The sequence below is a fragment of the Thamnophis sirtalis genome, unplaced genomic scaffold, assembly GCF_051295495.1.
Source record: "Thamnophis sirtalis isolate CommonGarterSnake01/CBP01778 unplaced genomic scaffold, rThaSir2_p1.2 scaffold_6, whole genome shotgun sequence".
Classification (NCBI taxonomy): Eukaryota; Metazoa; Chordata; class Lepidosauria; order Squamata; family Natricidae; genus Thamnophis; species Thamnophis sirtalis.
The window spans coordinates 80,106,836-80,121,479 of record NW_028261386.1 but is presented as its reverse complement, the minus strand read 5'-3'; the positions used below and the strand labels follow the sequence as shown (position 1 = coordinate 80,121,479).

Below are 14,644 nucleotides of genomic sequence, written 5' to 3'. Positions count from 1 at the left end.
TCCACAATCCGGTGGAGTGCTTAGTCGCTGCCTGGAATACAGCGGCGGCAGGGGCTCTAAACCGGATTGCGCCTTTGCGACCTCTCCGAGGCAGCGGATCCAGGAGGGCCCCTTGGTTTACCGAGGAACTCCGGGAGATGAAGCGCCAAAAGAGACGCCTAGAGCGCCGCTGGAGGACCAGTAAATCTGAGTCAGACCGAGCACTGATGAAAGCCTTTATCAGAGCCTATCTTGTGGCAATACGGGCGGCGAAATGCTCGCATTTTGGCGCCCTTATTGCATCCGCTGAATCACGCCCAGCCGCCTTGTTTAGAATAACCCGCTCCCTCTTGAAAGGGAGGGATGCGGATGACCCTTTACAAGGTAGAGCTGAGGAATTTGTTCAGTATTTAACGGATAAAGTCGCTCGGATTCGGACAGAGCTGGACTCCAATTGCACGGTAACAGCGGAGGTACCGGGGGAAGGTCTTGAGCATACTTTATGGATTCAGTTTCAACTTGCTTCTCCTGAGGAAGTGGACAAGGCCATGGGAGCAGTGAGTGTCTCCACTTGTATACTGGACCCGTGCCCCTCCTGGCTGGTCTCGACCAGCAGAGAGGTGACACGTGGCTGGATCCGGACGATTGTTAACACCTCTCTCTGGGAGGGAATCTTCCCGCCCCTCCTAAAGGATGCGGTGGTGAGACCCCTCCTGAAGAAACCGTCTCTGGACCCAGCCATTTTGAGAAACTATCATCCAGTCTCCAACCTGCCCTTAGTTGGGAAGGTTGTTGAGAAAGTGGTGGCCTCTCAACTTCGACGGTCCTTGGATGAAACCGATTATCTAGATTCCTATCAGTCGGGTTTCAGGCCTGGTTACAGCACAGAAACTGCTTTGGTCGTGCTGATTGATGATCTCTGGCGAGCCAGGGATAGGGGTCACCCCTCTATCCTTGTGCTCCTTGACCTCTCAGCGGCCTTCGATACCATCGACAATGGTATCCTTCTGCGATGGTTGCAAGAGGTGGGAGTGGGAGGCACTGTCCTCCGGTGGTTCCTCCTACCTCTCGGGCAGGTCGCAGTCGGTGTTGGTCGGAGGGCAGAGGTCGACCCCAAGGCCCCTCAACTATGGCGTGCCGCAGGGCTTGGTCCTGTCCCCCCTCCTATTTAACATCTACATGAAGCCGCTGGGTGAGATCATACGCCGGCACGGGATTAAGCACCATCAATACACGGACGATACGCAGCTGTATCTGTCCGCCCTGTGCCAACTCAGCGAAGCAGTAGAAGTGATGTGCCAGTGCCTGGAGGCTGTTAGGGTCTGGATGGGAGCAAATAAGTTGGCACTCAATCCAGACAAGACCGAGTGGCTTCTGATGTTCCCTCCCAAAGATTGGCAAACTATTCCATCTCTCAGGCTGGGGGGTGAAATTATACGCCCCTCAGAGAGGGTTCGCAATTTGGGAGTCCTCCTGGATCCCCAGCTGACTTTAGAACACCATTTGTTGGCTGTGACCAGGGGGACCTTTGCCCAGGTTCGCCTGGTGCACCAATTGCGACCCTACCTGGATCGGGAGGCCCTTCAGACAGTCACTCACGCCCTTGTGACCTCAAGACTGGATTACTGTAACGCGCTCTACATGGGGCTGCCCTTGAAGAGTGTTTGAAGACTTCAGTTAGTCCAGAATGCAGCCGCGCGAGCGATTGTGGGTGCACCTAGGTACACCCACGTCACACCTATCCTCTGCGAGCTGCACTGGCTACCCATTAGTCTCTGGACCCGCTTCAAGGTGCTGGTCGTTACCTATAAAGCTCTACATGGCATCGGACCTGGGTACCTGAGAGACTGCCTCCTGCCGATTATCTCCCAGAGACCGATTAGATCGCACAGGTTAGGTCTCCTCCGGATTCCATCTGCCAGCCAATTCCGGCTGGCGAGTCCCCGGGGGAGAGCCTTCTCTGTTGCAGCTCCAGCCCTCTGGAATGACCTCCCCATGGAGATCCGGACCCTTTCTACCCTCCCAGCCTTCAGTAAAGCCACCAAGTCCTGGCTGCTCCAGCAGGCCGGGGGGGCTGTGAGACATCCAGCCCCACAGAAATTGTGAATGTTACGTCTTTTTTAAAATGTTGTCTTTGTCTATTTATCCCCCCTTCCCTTGTCTGTTGTGAGCCACCCAGAGTCCTTTGGGAGTGGGCGGCATACAAGACAAATAAAATGAAATTAAATGAAATAGTGCTTAGACGTATATACCACTTTACAGTCCTTTTCAGCCCTCTCTAAGTGGTTTACAGAATCAACATATTTCCCCCAACAATTTGGGTCATCATTTTACCCACCTCAGAAAGATGGAAGGCTGAGACAACCTTGAGCCTGGTGGGATTTGAACTGCCAAATTGCAGGCAGCTGGCAGTCAGCAGAAGTAGCCTGCAGTAGTGCACTCTAAACACGATGCCATCATGGCACACCGTGGCGCACAGTGGTGCACCGTAGCTTAAGAGGGAAACTTTCTCTGTTAACCTGTGCATGATCTGGAATATCTCCCTTACTTCAGTCTGTGCTCCCTCCGCAGTCCATCCCACAAGATTAGGGAGGTGGTGACAACAACCTTGTTAGATAAATTTGTATTCCACTGTATCCTTTCACATTCAAGCTAGCTTGCAACAGTGCCACATATTCTAATATGTCCTTGGCAAGACTAGCCTTAGCCTAAATAAACACCACAACATTTGTAACATATCAAAACCAATAAATGACATTCATACAGAACACAGGTGAATATACCAATGGTGAACCACCATTCCAAAAGAACCCCTGGGAAAGTTTGGTCTTCACCAGTTCCAAATTCATAGAGCATGCCCTGCTTGGCAGCCCACACCAACCCATCTATGGCCCATCTATAAGCAACAGATCCACATGAATGGGTTGAGATCACTCTGTTCCATGGCTAAAGCATTGCATGCGATTCTTGCAGTGGACAGGAGTAAGAGAGAGACCTGTTAACATCCTAAAATTGCTTCTGCCACCCACCAGCAGCAGAGACAGCAATTTGTGCTTATTTTTTTTCCACCTGGCAAATGAGAATGTTAATGCGAGGGAAAACTCAGCCACCAATCATTGCAACTTAAATGGCTCTACGGTAAACCGCCAGGACAATGCCATCATAATTTTCACTGCCATCAACTACAGACATATTCATTGTGAAACAGCAATTCAGCCATAAACCTGACTACTTCAGCACTTCCAATTTTCCAGTAAATGGAGGAGCTGGCTGGAAAGAATGGCAGAGAAGAGGCCCAGGAGCCACTTTGTCAAACTTTGGTGTCTTCTATTTCTGAAATTTGGTTGGAATTTTTAAGTCAATTGCTTAATACATAGCCAAGGGCTTTGTAATTACAATATCCAGAGGGATTGCACGCCCACATTATTTGAGAGGAAAGTAACTTAGAAATTTCATTGTTTGTTGAGTTATGAATACCAAGGAGATGGATTAATGGAATGGATTATCTAGAATTCTGATCAGAATAATTCTGTATTCCAACCTCTTGTTCAGATTTATTGCATTAAATTAACCCTGAAAGCCTGGGAAGGGACAAATCTAGCAATTATATAGCCCACTTAATTTTTTTTAATGGATTCGAGAAAACCCATCCATGAAGCTTCTAATAGAACTCATGAAGCTTCTAATCAGCTTCATCTGTATTTGAACAATTAGTTTGTATATATGTATGTACAGTACTAAGTACTGTATCTAAGTATCATCAGGCAGTGTCCTGTTGGGAAAGTGTCATCAGAAAAAAAATCAGATTTTTCGCAATTTACAATGTTCCTGCCAAAGTCATTATCCCTTTTGGGTACTTGAAAGTTTACTGGATGAGTGAGTGGCCAAAAAGAACACAGAAGAAGCTTTTATAACCGTACCAAGTAACTTTCTCTCTAAATGGATAATATTAATTTCTTTTTTCTCATTAACGTTAAAATTATATACTAACCGTGGCTTTGCCATCAGCTGCCATCCAAAGTATTGAAATAAAGGGTGAAGCTGGAAAACAAAGGGTATAATTACATTTTAAAAACTAATAATGCTAGGAAAATGCTTGTCATTAGCATTTAATGGACATATTGGAGTGTCGCTAGTTTCACTGTGCTGTATTCCATGCAACAGAATTGAAAATAGCTCTCTAAATAGCAGGCCTGCAGGCATGGTTGAGGATTGAGCTAAGGAACCAAACACAAACAGCCAAAAGAAAGAGCTCAGAAAGAAAGAAAGGGGTTCCTTCCATACATAGCACTGAACTTGAATTCTTTAAATCATAGTTTGTTGTAGTTAGAAATTGCTTGGTTGATACGCAATGGATTAGCCCTAACTGGGTTTGTATACATTGGCTAAAAATGAATAGCCCCCTCCACTTCCGGTAATTGACTATAGAAGATGTGGCTTGGGGAAGCACGATATGGAGTCTGAAACCTATGAGGAGAAAAGGACAAAGGATAAACAGTAAAGAAGAGGAAAAAGTTCTCCAGGGATTCACAATTATACCACTGGTAGAACTCCCTGATTGTTCGGACAGGAATCAAATATTTCATGAGACATTTTCCTCTCTGCTACACCCAACACTCTGAGTTAGAATCCAAAGGCTCAGATTGCAAAGTAGGAAATCCTTTGATGTGCGGGGCCACTGCTGCAGGAATATTTGTTCCGAGTGTAATTTTTGCTCAATGGGCAATAACAACAAATAGAGTACATATCCACTGTGCTTAAAACAGGAGCACAAGGCACACAACAGTGCACACTGTGATGTTAGAAAGCTTGGGTGTATTTTTTTTCACCCATAGCTCTGCAAAGGCAGGCTCCAAATTTTACGGTTTAGAAATTAAATCTTTGATTGCCACCTTCACCCTTGATGAAGAAATGTCTTTATTTTAATTTTGTGCTTCTTCAAATTGTCTCCAATTCTCCCATGGCACTGAAAGGAGGCATAACTGATGCAGCATCTATTTAGTGACATAACTCTGATACTGCACCAATCCACCCAACTGGTTTTTGAGCAATTCCCATGAGTTAAATTTGATATTAAGGATTGAAGCACAACTTGATAGACCACAGGTGCCTCAATTACTCCAAGATTCTTCATAAAAATATTTCTCTCTGCCTTTTCAAAAATATTTGACCTAAGGAATGGAAAGTTAACTTAACAAAAAAGAAAATTATGGATGGACATTTACACAGACACACACGTCCAAACCTCAAAACCCTGAATTTGAAGAAGACAGTTTCATGAGGACAACTTGGAAGCATTATTTTTAATTTAAAAAATCATCATGGCTAACAATAGATCAAAACATTCGGCTTAACATATTTAACTATAATTAATTAAAAATAATAGAGATGTTAAATTTGGCTATAAATAAGGCTTCAACAAATGAAGAGGAATGCTATAAAAATCATTTTCAGTGCTGTATAAAAATTGGATCCCAAGCAGACAGATAGGAAATCCTTTCTTTGATATATACATTATAAGGAAGAACAAAAGTTAAACAGAAAAAGAGATATAATGTAACAAACAATATTATCATAACTTAAAACCTATAAGAAGCAGTAAAGAGAAAGGTGGACTATAGTGAAGTATTATTCCCATTGCAACCAAGAGAGGGAAGTTACAACTGCCACCTCCAAAACAACAATAGCAATAGCACTTAGACTTATATACCACTTTACAATGCTTTACAGCCCTCTCTAAGAGGTTTGCAGAGTTAGCATATTGCCCCCAACAATCTGAGTCCTCATTTTATCAACCTCAGAAGGATGAAAAGCTGAGTCAACCTTCAGCAGGTGAGAATTGAACTGTTGGCAGTGAGCAGTGAATTAGCCTGCAATACTGCATTCTAATCACTGCACCACCACAGCTCTTATAGTTGTGTGTTTCTAGCATACCTGATGGCATCTGGCTCTAAGAGTTCTAAAGCTTCTCCCAATTTATCAAGGACTCACTTCCTACTTAATGTTATAAGGGGATTAGTGCAGATCTGCTATGTTTGTCTGGAATTCTACAAAAGAATCTGAAAGAAGATTCCCCAGACTCCATGGCAGCAGATAGAAATCATATTTACATTTTTTTACTATGTAAAATAACTCAGCTTTGCTTAACCTCTAGAAACTCAGCTGTTTGCAGAGAAGTTTCTTCCTTTCTCCAAGCCTTCCTGAAATGACTATGTGAATTTGCAATGTCATGAAGTCAAATGACCAAACCGGGAAATGCAGAGAAGATTCTCATCTGCAAAAAGATCACTTGCTGCCAGAAGCATACCAGGCTTTTTAAAAGATTTAGAGAGATGAAAAAATCCCTGGTCCATCTTGTGAAGTTTAGTAATTAAGTGAAACCTTCATTTTGACTTGTTTTCTTTTTTCTTGAGAAACTGTACCTGGTCATTTCTGTTGGCATACATCTTTCTGTAGATCTGTTGTTATTTTAGCCATTTCATCGTGTCTGACTCTTGATGACTTTATAAGCTATCCTGTCAAGCACAGTTCTTTCGATTGTTGGACGTTCAACTTTGTATCAGATTTGATGCTATCAAGCCAGCATGTTCTTTGCTTGCCCCTTTTTCTTGTTCCACTAACCATCCTTAGCATCGTTGCCTTCTCCAATGGATTTGCACGCTTGACATGGCCAAACTAAATCAGATGTAGCCTTATGATTTTAGCTTCTAGTGATGTGTCTGGTGTCTGATGTGTTTGGAGAAAAATAGCCCATTTTGCTTTCAGCAACACTCAATGGATTGCTTGGGGCTGTATTAGATCACTGTCAGTAAGTAACTTTATGAAATCAGAGGCTCCCATAATTTTATCTGAGCCTGGCATGTATAATATGTCTTGGGGAAAGATAACATTGTGCCATCTAGATGATTGGGATTACGGTGGTGCAGTGATTCGAGTGCAGTACTGCAGGCTATTTCTGCTGCCTGCCGGCTGCCTGAAATTTGGCACTTCAAATCTCACCAGGCTCAAGGTTGACTCAGCCTTCCATGATTCTAAGGTGGGTAAAATGAGAACCCAGATTATTGGGGGCAATATGCTGACTTTGTAAACCACTTAGAGAGAGCTGTAAAGCACTGTAAAGCAGTCAATAAGTCTAAGTGCTATTGCTATTACAATTACATAAACCCAGTTATCATAGCCAATGTCAGCTATTATGGCTATGCCAGTCCAGAGCATCCATTTGCTTGTCCTGGCTTGAAATATTCCATTCCTATAATTCTCTAATTATCATTTGGAATAAAGTACAATGCATATGTTTCCCTGTGCAACTTTGAGAAAATTCTCTGAACATTGCTCTTTGACTATATTAGTAACTAATTTATAAAACAGTGTAGCATGATGAAAGATCCTTCAAATAGTAAGGAATGTTTGAAACTGCCTGAATTTCCAATGCTTCCATACATTCAGACACACGAAATCTTCAGCTGCCCATCCAGACCTGACTAAAGCCTTTGTTTCCTGGATCATCTGAAAATATCCCCTTGCCAAATCTAAATATGAATTTTCAGGTAAGAACTGAAATTTGGACTTCACTATGTAACTATTAAGGGCAGGGAAACCTATCACTGTTTTGTTAACATTGGTTTCAGCTCTTGTAAGAGAAGCTAGAAATTATTCTACCTTTCAGACAGATTTATAGTTGTTTGCCAATACGATATTAGATGGGTCAATCTATTAGGGTTGGGGCATAATTTTAACAAGTAGGTAAAGATATTTATCCAGAGATTAAATCCAAGTCAACTGACTCCCACTTCCCATCAAAGTATACATTTGTAACACAGGTGGTAACCTTGAAGATATTTCTTAGACGTTTTGTTTGAAAACTTTCCAAGATGATCCTAGATAACATCATCCTGCCTCATCAGGCTTTTTTTTTTTTTTTTGGCTAAGAAATCCACAGTTACTGTTTTGAATAACCTTTTTTAATAAACACCATTTCCATAAAAAGTAAGTATTTAATATATGTGTGTGTATGCATGTATACACACACAAACAAACACACAGACACACACAGGTTGACTCACCCTTCTATCCTTCCAAGGTTGGTAAAATGAGGACTTTGTAAACCATCCAGAAAGTGCTGTAAAGCACTATGAAGCAGTATGTAAGACTAAATGCTATTGCTATAGCTATACATATCCCTTTGATCCATGTTTCCAACTATAACATTTAAACAGATTTGGGACTGGAGTGGATAATAATAGATATTTATATTGTCATTTACCGGTCCTGCAAAGAATTCTATTTTGGCAGATGATGTTACTTCTAGGTCAAGAAGTCCATGTTGATTTTTATATTCAGCAAAGCTGACAAAAAGATTGTTAAAGTATTTGAACAGATGGCAGAAATGCAGTATTATTATGAGATAAAGAGGAGTCAATTATCTGTGATTTTGTAGGGTTTATTGATTAGTGGTACATGTACCACTAAAGTGTGATTGATATCCAATGCCCCTGCTAACTTGGAAAGAAAGTAAAAGTTGATCTTTGGGTGCAGATAAAGTAAAAAAAATGCCAGAATTAGAAAAAGCTTTCTTGAATTGAGAAGAAGCCACTCAAACATTCCTAAACAGACCTACTACTTAAGAATCAGAGTCAATAGTAAAGAATAAATCAAATTAATGAATTGCTTACCTGTAACAAAATTAAATACGCTTTTGTTATTGCATCTAAAATGCTTGCTTCAGTGTAAAAACCTGGAAAAAATAGGGGTGAAGGAGAGAGTAAGAATCATTGTGGAACAATCAGAAATAATAATACTGGAAAGGAAGTAACTTGTATAACGCATTTCCTGTTAATTGCACAAATCAACATCACAGTGAAAGATTGTTGTGCACATGCTGAAGTTACTCTTTGGCTAAATGAAGAGATTCAGGTTTGGGATGCACCGATCAGATCACAATGGTTATTCTGATGAACTGAAAATGAAATGTCTTCATAAAATAGAAAGAATTTATTATAAATACAGTGAGATGAATTTTCCATCAAAAGCCAGAAAAAAGATGATTATCTAAGAAATGAGGGGTATGAACTCATATACATAAAACTGAATTAAAAACAAAAATGTGCATTTAAAATTGATCTCATTTATTTCCTGATTCATTTGTTCCTTCTGTATGGTAAAAAAAAAAAGTAAGGGCACTATGAGGCTGGCTTTCACCAGTTGCTTAATTTGTAAAAAAAAAATTCAGACATAATATGTGAAACTGACAAACACATAAGAAATTGGTGTCTATTCATTACTTTACTAGATAGTTGCTAGTTTATATCCAAGAAGATAAATAGGTATGAGCTTCATTAATTGGAATAACTATTATGACCTCCTGATTTTTTTCTGTTTCTTGAAGAGTAATTAAGCTGTGATCAACTAAAAATTTTACAAAACCCAGAAAAACGAGACAAGAAAACAGAAACTAGACAAAAGGCCATAAGAAAAAATAGCATGCATAATTAGATATATTTATAAATACTAAGCATGTTTGCAATCTTAAGCAGAAGTACAAAACATCAGTATTTATGTCTTGAAAAAATAATATAGAGAGGAGCAATCTGTATAAGATTACTTCATTAATATCATTTAAAAAAACAAATTTGAATAAAAGAATGTATAATTTAAAAATTCTTCAGAATTTTTTAATTAAATTTTGTGTTGCATGATTGCTGAAAAGCTGTACTTTTGTTTCATAATATTCTGACATAATAAATCTGACGCATAACAATAAATATTGAATTAACCTCTTGTACTGCACCACTGTATTCAACCAGATGAAAATGAACAGTAAAATCGCACTAGAATCGATTAGCAAAAATTCTTCTGTACTTTTTAATTTTTCCTCATTTCTTATTCCCTTATTTAAAATTGTAAATAAAATTGAGAATGCCCCAAAAGTTGATAATGTGTTCCAATTTGGAACATATGATAATATGTTCCAATTAGAAAACTAGAAAGATTTTAATTTTTAAAGGAAACAGCACCACACACGTTTTATTTTTAGAATTAATTCTTGTAAACTTGCCAAAACATTTGAAACTTGTAATCAATTCTTCTGCAAAGTACATTAAGCAGAGCCAAATTTCCCATCAGGAGGCAAACTCTCTCTGTCTCCCTCCCGTGAACTGATCATATTTAACTTAGTAACTGGGGTAATCAAGGAATAGGAGTACCGGAAATGGTGACAAACATCATTCCCAGTTTTTCCAAACTTCTAAGGAATGTTTTATATAAAGTTTTGGGACAGTTGTTATGAGATGTCTTAGGATCTATGAAGAAACATGTCAGGCTGCCTAGCCCTTCTGAGTTCTGAATAGTTTTACTCCTATCAAGGCTGGAGGTAACCACAGTGGAAAAACAATCCACAATTTGAAGCAAAATTCAAGAGAGATTGAGATGTGCCCTTTGGTGTGTAAATTTGTTTTTGTGCAATCTGACAGGTGAGGCCTGGTTTGCTGCTCTTGCTATATTTCTATATTTATGCTATGGATATTATAATAATGTATAATATTATACATCTAATCAAAGTTTCTAATGCACAGTTGTTGGACCTTTTCCCAATCAGCCAAACATATCACAAAACACAAGCAACAAGTCCAGTTAAATACAATTGAGGTAGACAATCATTCAAAAACATGAGTATATGCATATATTTAGATTTAAAAGCAAATTACTGATACTGAAAACAAAGACTATACTCATTTGTACTTCTTTTGATTGCAATAATAACATCTTTATTCTGAACCTGAACTGTTCTGTTAGCATTTCTCCTATATTTCACTATGAATGTTAAACACCATCTGAGTCCAATGAACAGGATAAAAACCCAAAGTAAATGTCCTTAGATTTCAATATGTGCATTGAAGGCAGTAATTCAGAAATAAGCCCCTTTTTCAAAGAAGCTGACTTATTTAAATCTCTTTCCTTGAAATCAGTGGGAATGTAAAAGGTATAATTTTTTCTGGGCCATGCCCTATCTTCTCGCTCCTTATCTGCACTGCAGAACTAAAGGAAAAGAGGAAGTCACACTGATCTTTGAAAAAAGGGAAACAGCAACAAAACCGAGCAAATGCCTGTTCTCTATCATTAATTCCAAACAATTATTTTACACTTGAAGTAAACACCAGAATGGCATTTGAGTTTTAAAAGGAGCAAATTGCACATACCGGAGAGCTAGGAGTTCTAAAGAATCTGCCAGAGGTCCCACCTTCTCTTCTTTCTCAAAGGAGACAGGAAACTTCACTCATTTCTTTGAGTAAGAAATGTTCTGCAATGAAAGATTACACAAGAGGAAGCTGGAGGAAAAGTCTTGAGTAGGCAAACCAAAGACAATAGTTTCGTTGGTATAACAACCATAGAAAACCATTTGACCCACAAGCTTATTGCTCCAAATGAAGACATAGCATGGAGTTTTCTTATTCAAAGTTGGATGAAACAAATGCAAGAACAATTCATTTGTCATTCACTTCAATGATACATTCATGGTACAAACCTAAGACCAAAAAAAGAGTTTTCTTTAGAAGATTGGCAGCTAGTTTTATTAATCAGTTTTTTGTCTAAGATTAGAACAGTCATCTTCCACTCTTCATAATTTCTTTGGGTTTTTCTGTAAAAGTTTTTTATTGTTTTCCTTTAGTACAAACATTTCATCATTCATTAATCAGTGTGTCGCCTGAGTACCAAATTTTTGTGTCATAATAATTAAAGTTCACCACCATATTCTTTACGTGTATCTATTCTTATCTTAACATTACAACATAACGTATCTCCTGTTATAACGTTTCCATTCCTAATTTATTTAATTTTATAATGTTTTTATTCATATTAAGTTTCTAGCCAATGATAAAACAACCCCCATATATTATAATAATCAAATTCTTCCTTTCCTTTAATTGCTAGTGTTAATCTGCTCATTTCTGCACATTCTAATATTTTCATAATCACATTTTCCTCTGTAGGGATTACTTCATCTTTCCAATTTTGTGCAAATACAATTCTAGTCGCAGTTATTACATGAATAATCAAATGCACATTTTCTTTACTATATTTCCCTGGTAGGCAACACAACAAAAACAATTCAGGTTTTAAATTAACATGTTGCTGCGTCATCTTCTCCAACCACATTTTGCCATAATTTAGTTATGAGGGAACATTTTAAAATTACCCAGAGAGGTTTGTTAATATTTGAAGTGCAATCAAAATACTTTGTACAGAAGAAGGATAAAAGCATATGCTCCCTGGCAGAGATGGGAGATCAAAAGCTCTCCAAATGTTGTGAAGTTGGAGTTGTATCCAACAACTGGCTTTCCAGGACCAATGTTCCCTCTATTTTTTTTTCAGTGTGAGCGGAAAAGTATAGTGTTTGAGCGACATATTTTCATGCCTGAGCACCTGAATTTTTTTCACAGATGTCACCTACGACAACAACAAAATCAGTATTATTTGAAACTCAAAGTTATGTTTATTCAAGGTACCCGCTTAATTAAAAGTGTTATATAATATCAGTATCACTTAACAACACTCCTGCTTAGCAACCAAAATGTTGGCTGAGAAAGTCTGGCATTTGAAGCATGCAAGTCTTAAAGCTGTCAAGTTACAAGACCCTCGCACCCCTAACCCTTTAGGAAAAAAAAAACCAGGGTTCTTCAAACCTGACAGCTGTAAGACTTGTGGACTTCAACTCCCAGAATTCCTCCTCCAGTCACGTTGCAGAGACGTCATCTGCGTGGATCTGCTCCATCTTCGTTTTTTTTCACAGGGGGCAGGGCTGCCACTGATAATGCCAACGAGCCCCCGCTGCCACCAGAATAACTGCTGCTGCCTCCTCCTCCTCCTCCAACAGCACCACCACATTTGCTGCCCAGCGCTGCAGCTGAGGTGAAGCCACCAAAGCTCCCGCTGGCGCCCCGCCCATGGCAGTGGCGGTGGTGCCTCCTCCTCCTCCACTCAGAGCACCTCAGCTGGGCACTGGGTTACCCCTGCCACCGCCTCCACCTCCGCCGTGCTTTTGAGAAGCCATGAGGCCTTTTTTTCCTGCTCCCACCCCCTCCGCCGCTTTCCTACTAGCTCTCGCGGCCTCATGGCTCCTCAAAAGCACGGCAGAGGAGGAAGGGGGAGGGATAATGCGGGGGTCAGCTCAGGTGCTCCGCGTGGAGGGAGAGGCACCACTGCCACGGGCGCGGGTGCTGACGGGAGCTTTGGCGGCTTCACCTCAGCTGCAGCATCGGGCGGCAAATCCGGCAGTGCTGTTGGAGGAGGAGGAGGCGGCAGCAGATATTCTGGTGGCGGCGGGGGCTTTGGGGGTTCATTTCAGCTGCAGCGCTGGTCACAAGCGGCTAGGATTGGCCGCCCACAAAGGACCACCCCGGGCTTGCTTTGCTGAACACGGGGTGACTGACACTAGTTTGAGAGGCCGCGGCCAGTGCAAACTATCATCAGTCGCTCCGTGCTCATCAAAACAAGTCTGGGGAGATCCTTTGCGGGCGGCCAGTTCTAGCCACCTGCAAAGGAATTCCCTGCGTTTGCTTTGATGAACACGGGGCGACTGACGGTAATGAGCGGCGCAGCCGGCGCCTAGGAGGTCCTAGGAGACCGGCTGTGCCGTGTAAGCTCCTGCTGCCGTTCCCCCACCCCCGTGCCCGTGCTAACCCTAACCAAGACAGAAAATCTGAGGCCCTTCAGTTTCCCGAGCCTGTGACAAAAATCACTGCACGGCAGTTAGAAACTGCTGCACTGTGTTTTCTTGCCATGTGTCCAGAACTGCAAGGCTTTGTGCCCTGGCAGTACTTCTAAAGCATCTGTTGTTAAATGTCTTAGAGATAAGTAATTTGCTAACCTGTGGAAGAGCAAAACTGTCTGTGGAAGCAAAGGACAAGCGGTGATCTTCCTAATGACACAAGGTTCATGCTGTGCATTCAAAGTGCATTCTCATTCCTTGCTTATGTGCTGTTTGTTAGAGTTCTTTTGTGTGAGCTAACGAAGGCAGGTTGCTTAAGATCACAATCCAATCCAAGAGTTTAATATTTGTTCTTCATTATGTTATTAAAGGAAGTTGCTGATTACGTTACTTCACTTAGATTAACAGAGATGAAATGTTCATATTATTCCCAAAGATGCAGAAGAAGCACTTCAGATTTGAACAAGCACCGGAGTTCAGTATTATTCATTAAAACACAAGTGATGCTTTTCAGGATTCAACGTGAGCCAGGAAAAAAAAAGTTGCAAATATTTTAAGATCACTTCTGTTTCAAACTTCTTAAGAAAAACTACAGTTTATTTTCAGGCTCACCGAAGGTGTGAATCACTTCTAAATCTGGGAACTACAAAATTTATACTGCTTTTAGCGAGTCTTCTTGACAATTGAGAAATGTGATTGTAACACGCTCTATGGTACAGCTAGGTATATTTTCTAGGTTTCTTTTTTTTTAAAGGACATTGCTTTTATAATGAACTCAAGGAAGAAGTGTTATCTGTTATTTATCACTTTCACTAGACTTGTGAGAAATTGGCTTAACTAATTCACTGAATAAAGGGTATGGTCTTAAGAAAAACAATTTGATAATCAATTATTTATCGGACAATTATTCCCAGAACCAAACAAACAGATTGCAGGTTCCCGTATTATTTAACTAGATAT

The 14,644-nt window shown here is 40.4% G+C and overlaps 1 protein-coding gene across 2 annotated transcripts in view; it reads right to left on the bottom strand.

The window, feature by feature from the left end:
* The window catches only part of IPCEF1 (interaction protein for cytohesin exchange factors 1), a 43,858-nt gene extending 29,934 nt beyond the window's left edge, over positions 1-13,924 (bottom strand). For both annotated transcript variants that reach the window (XM_087718269.1, XM_087718271.1), the window contains exons 1-4: positions 13,844-13,924; positions 11,175-11,275; positions 8,652-8,713; positions 3,971-4,020 (exon numbers count right to left, since the gene is read on the bottom strand). In XM_087718269.1, coding sequence (XP_087574395.1) covers positions 3,971-3,994 — 24 coding nt within the window. In that variant the 5' untranslated portion in view covers positions 3,995-4,020; positions 8,652-8,713; positions 11,175-11,275; positions 13,844-13,924. The remainder of the gene's footprint in view (positions 1-3,970; positions 4,021-8,651; positions 8,714-11,174; positions 11,276-13,843) is intronic.
* Between the last annotated feature and the right edge of the window lie 720 nt (positions 13,925-14,644).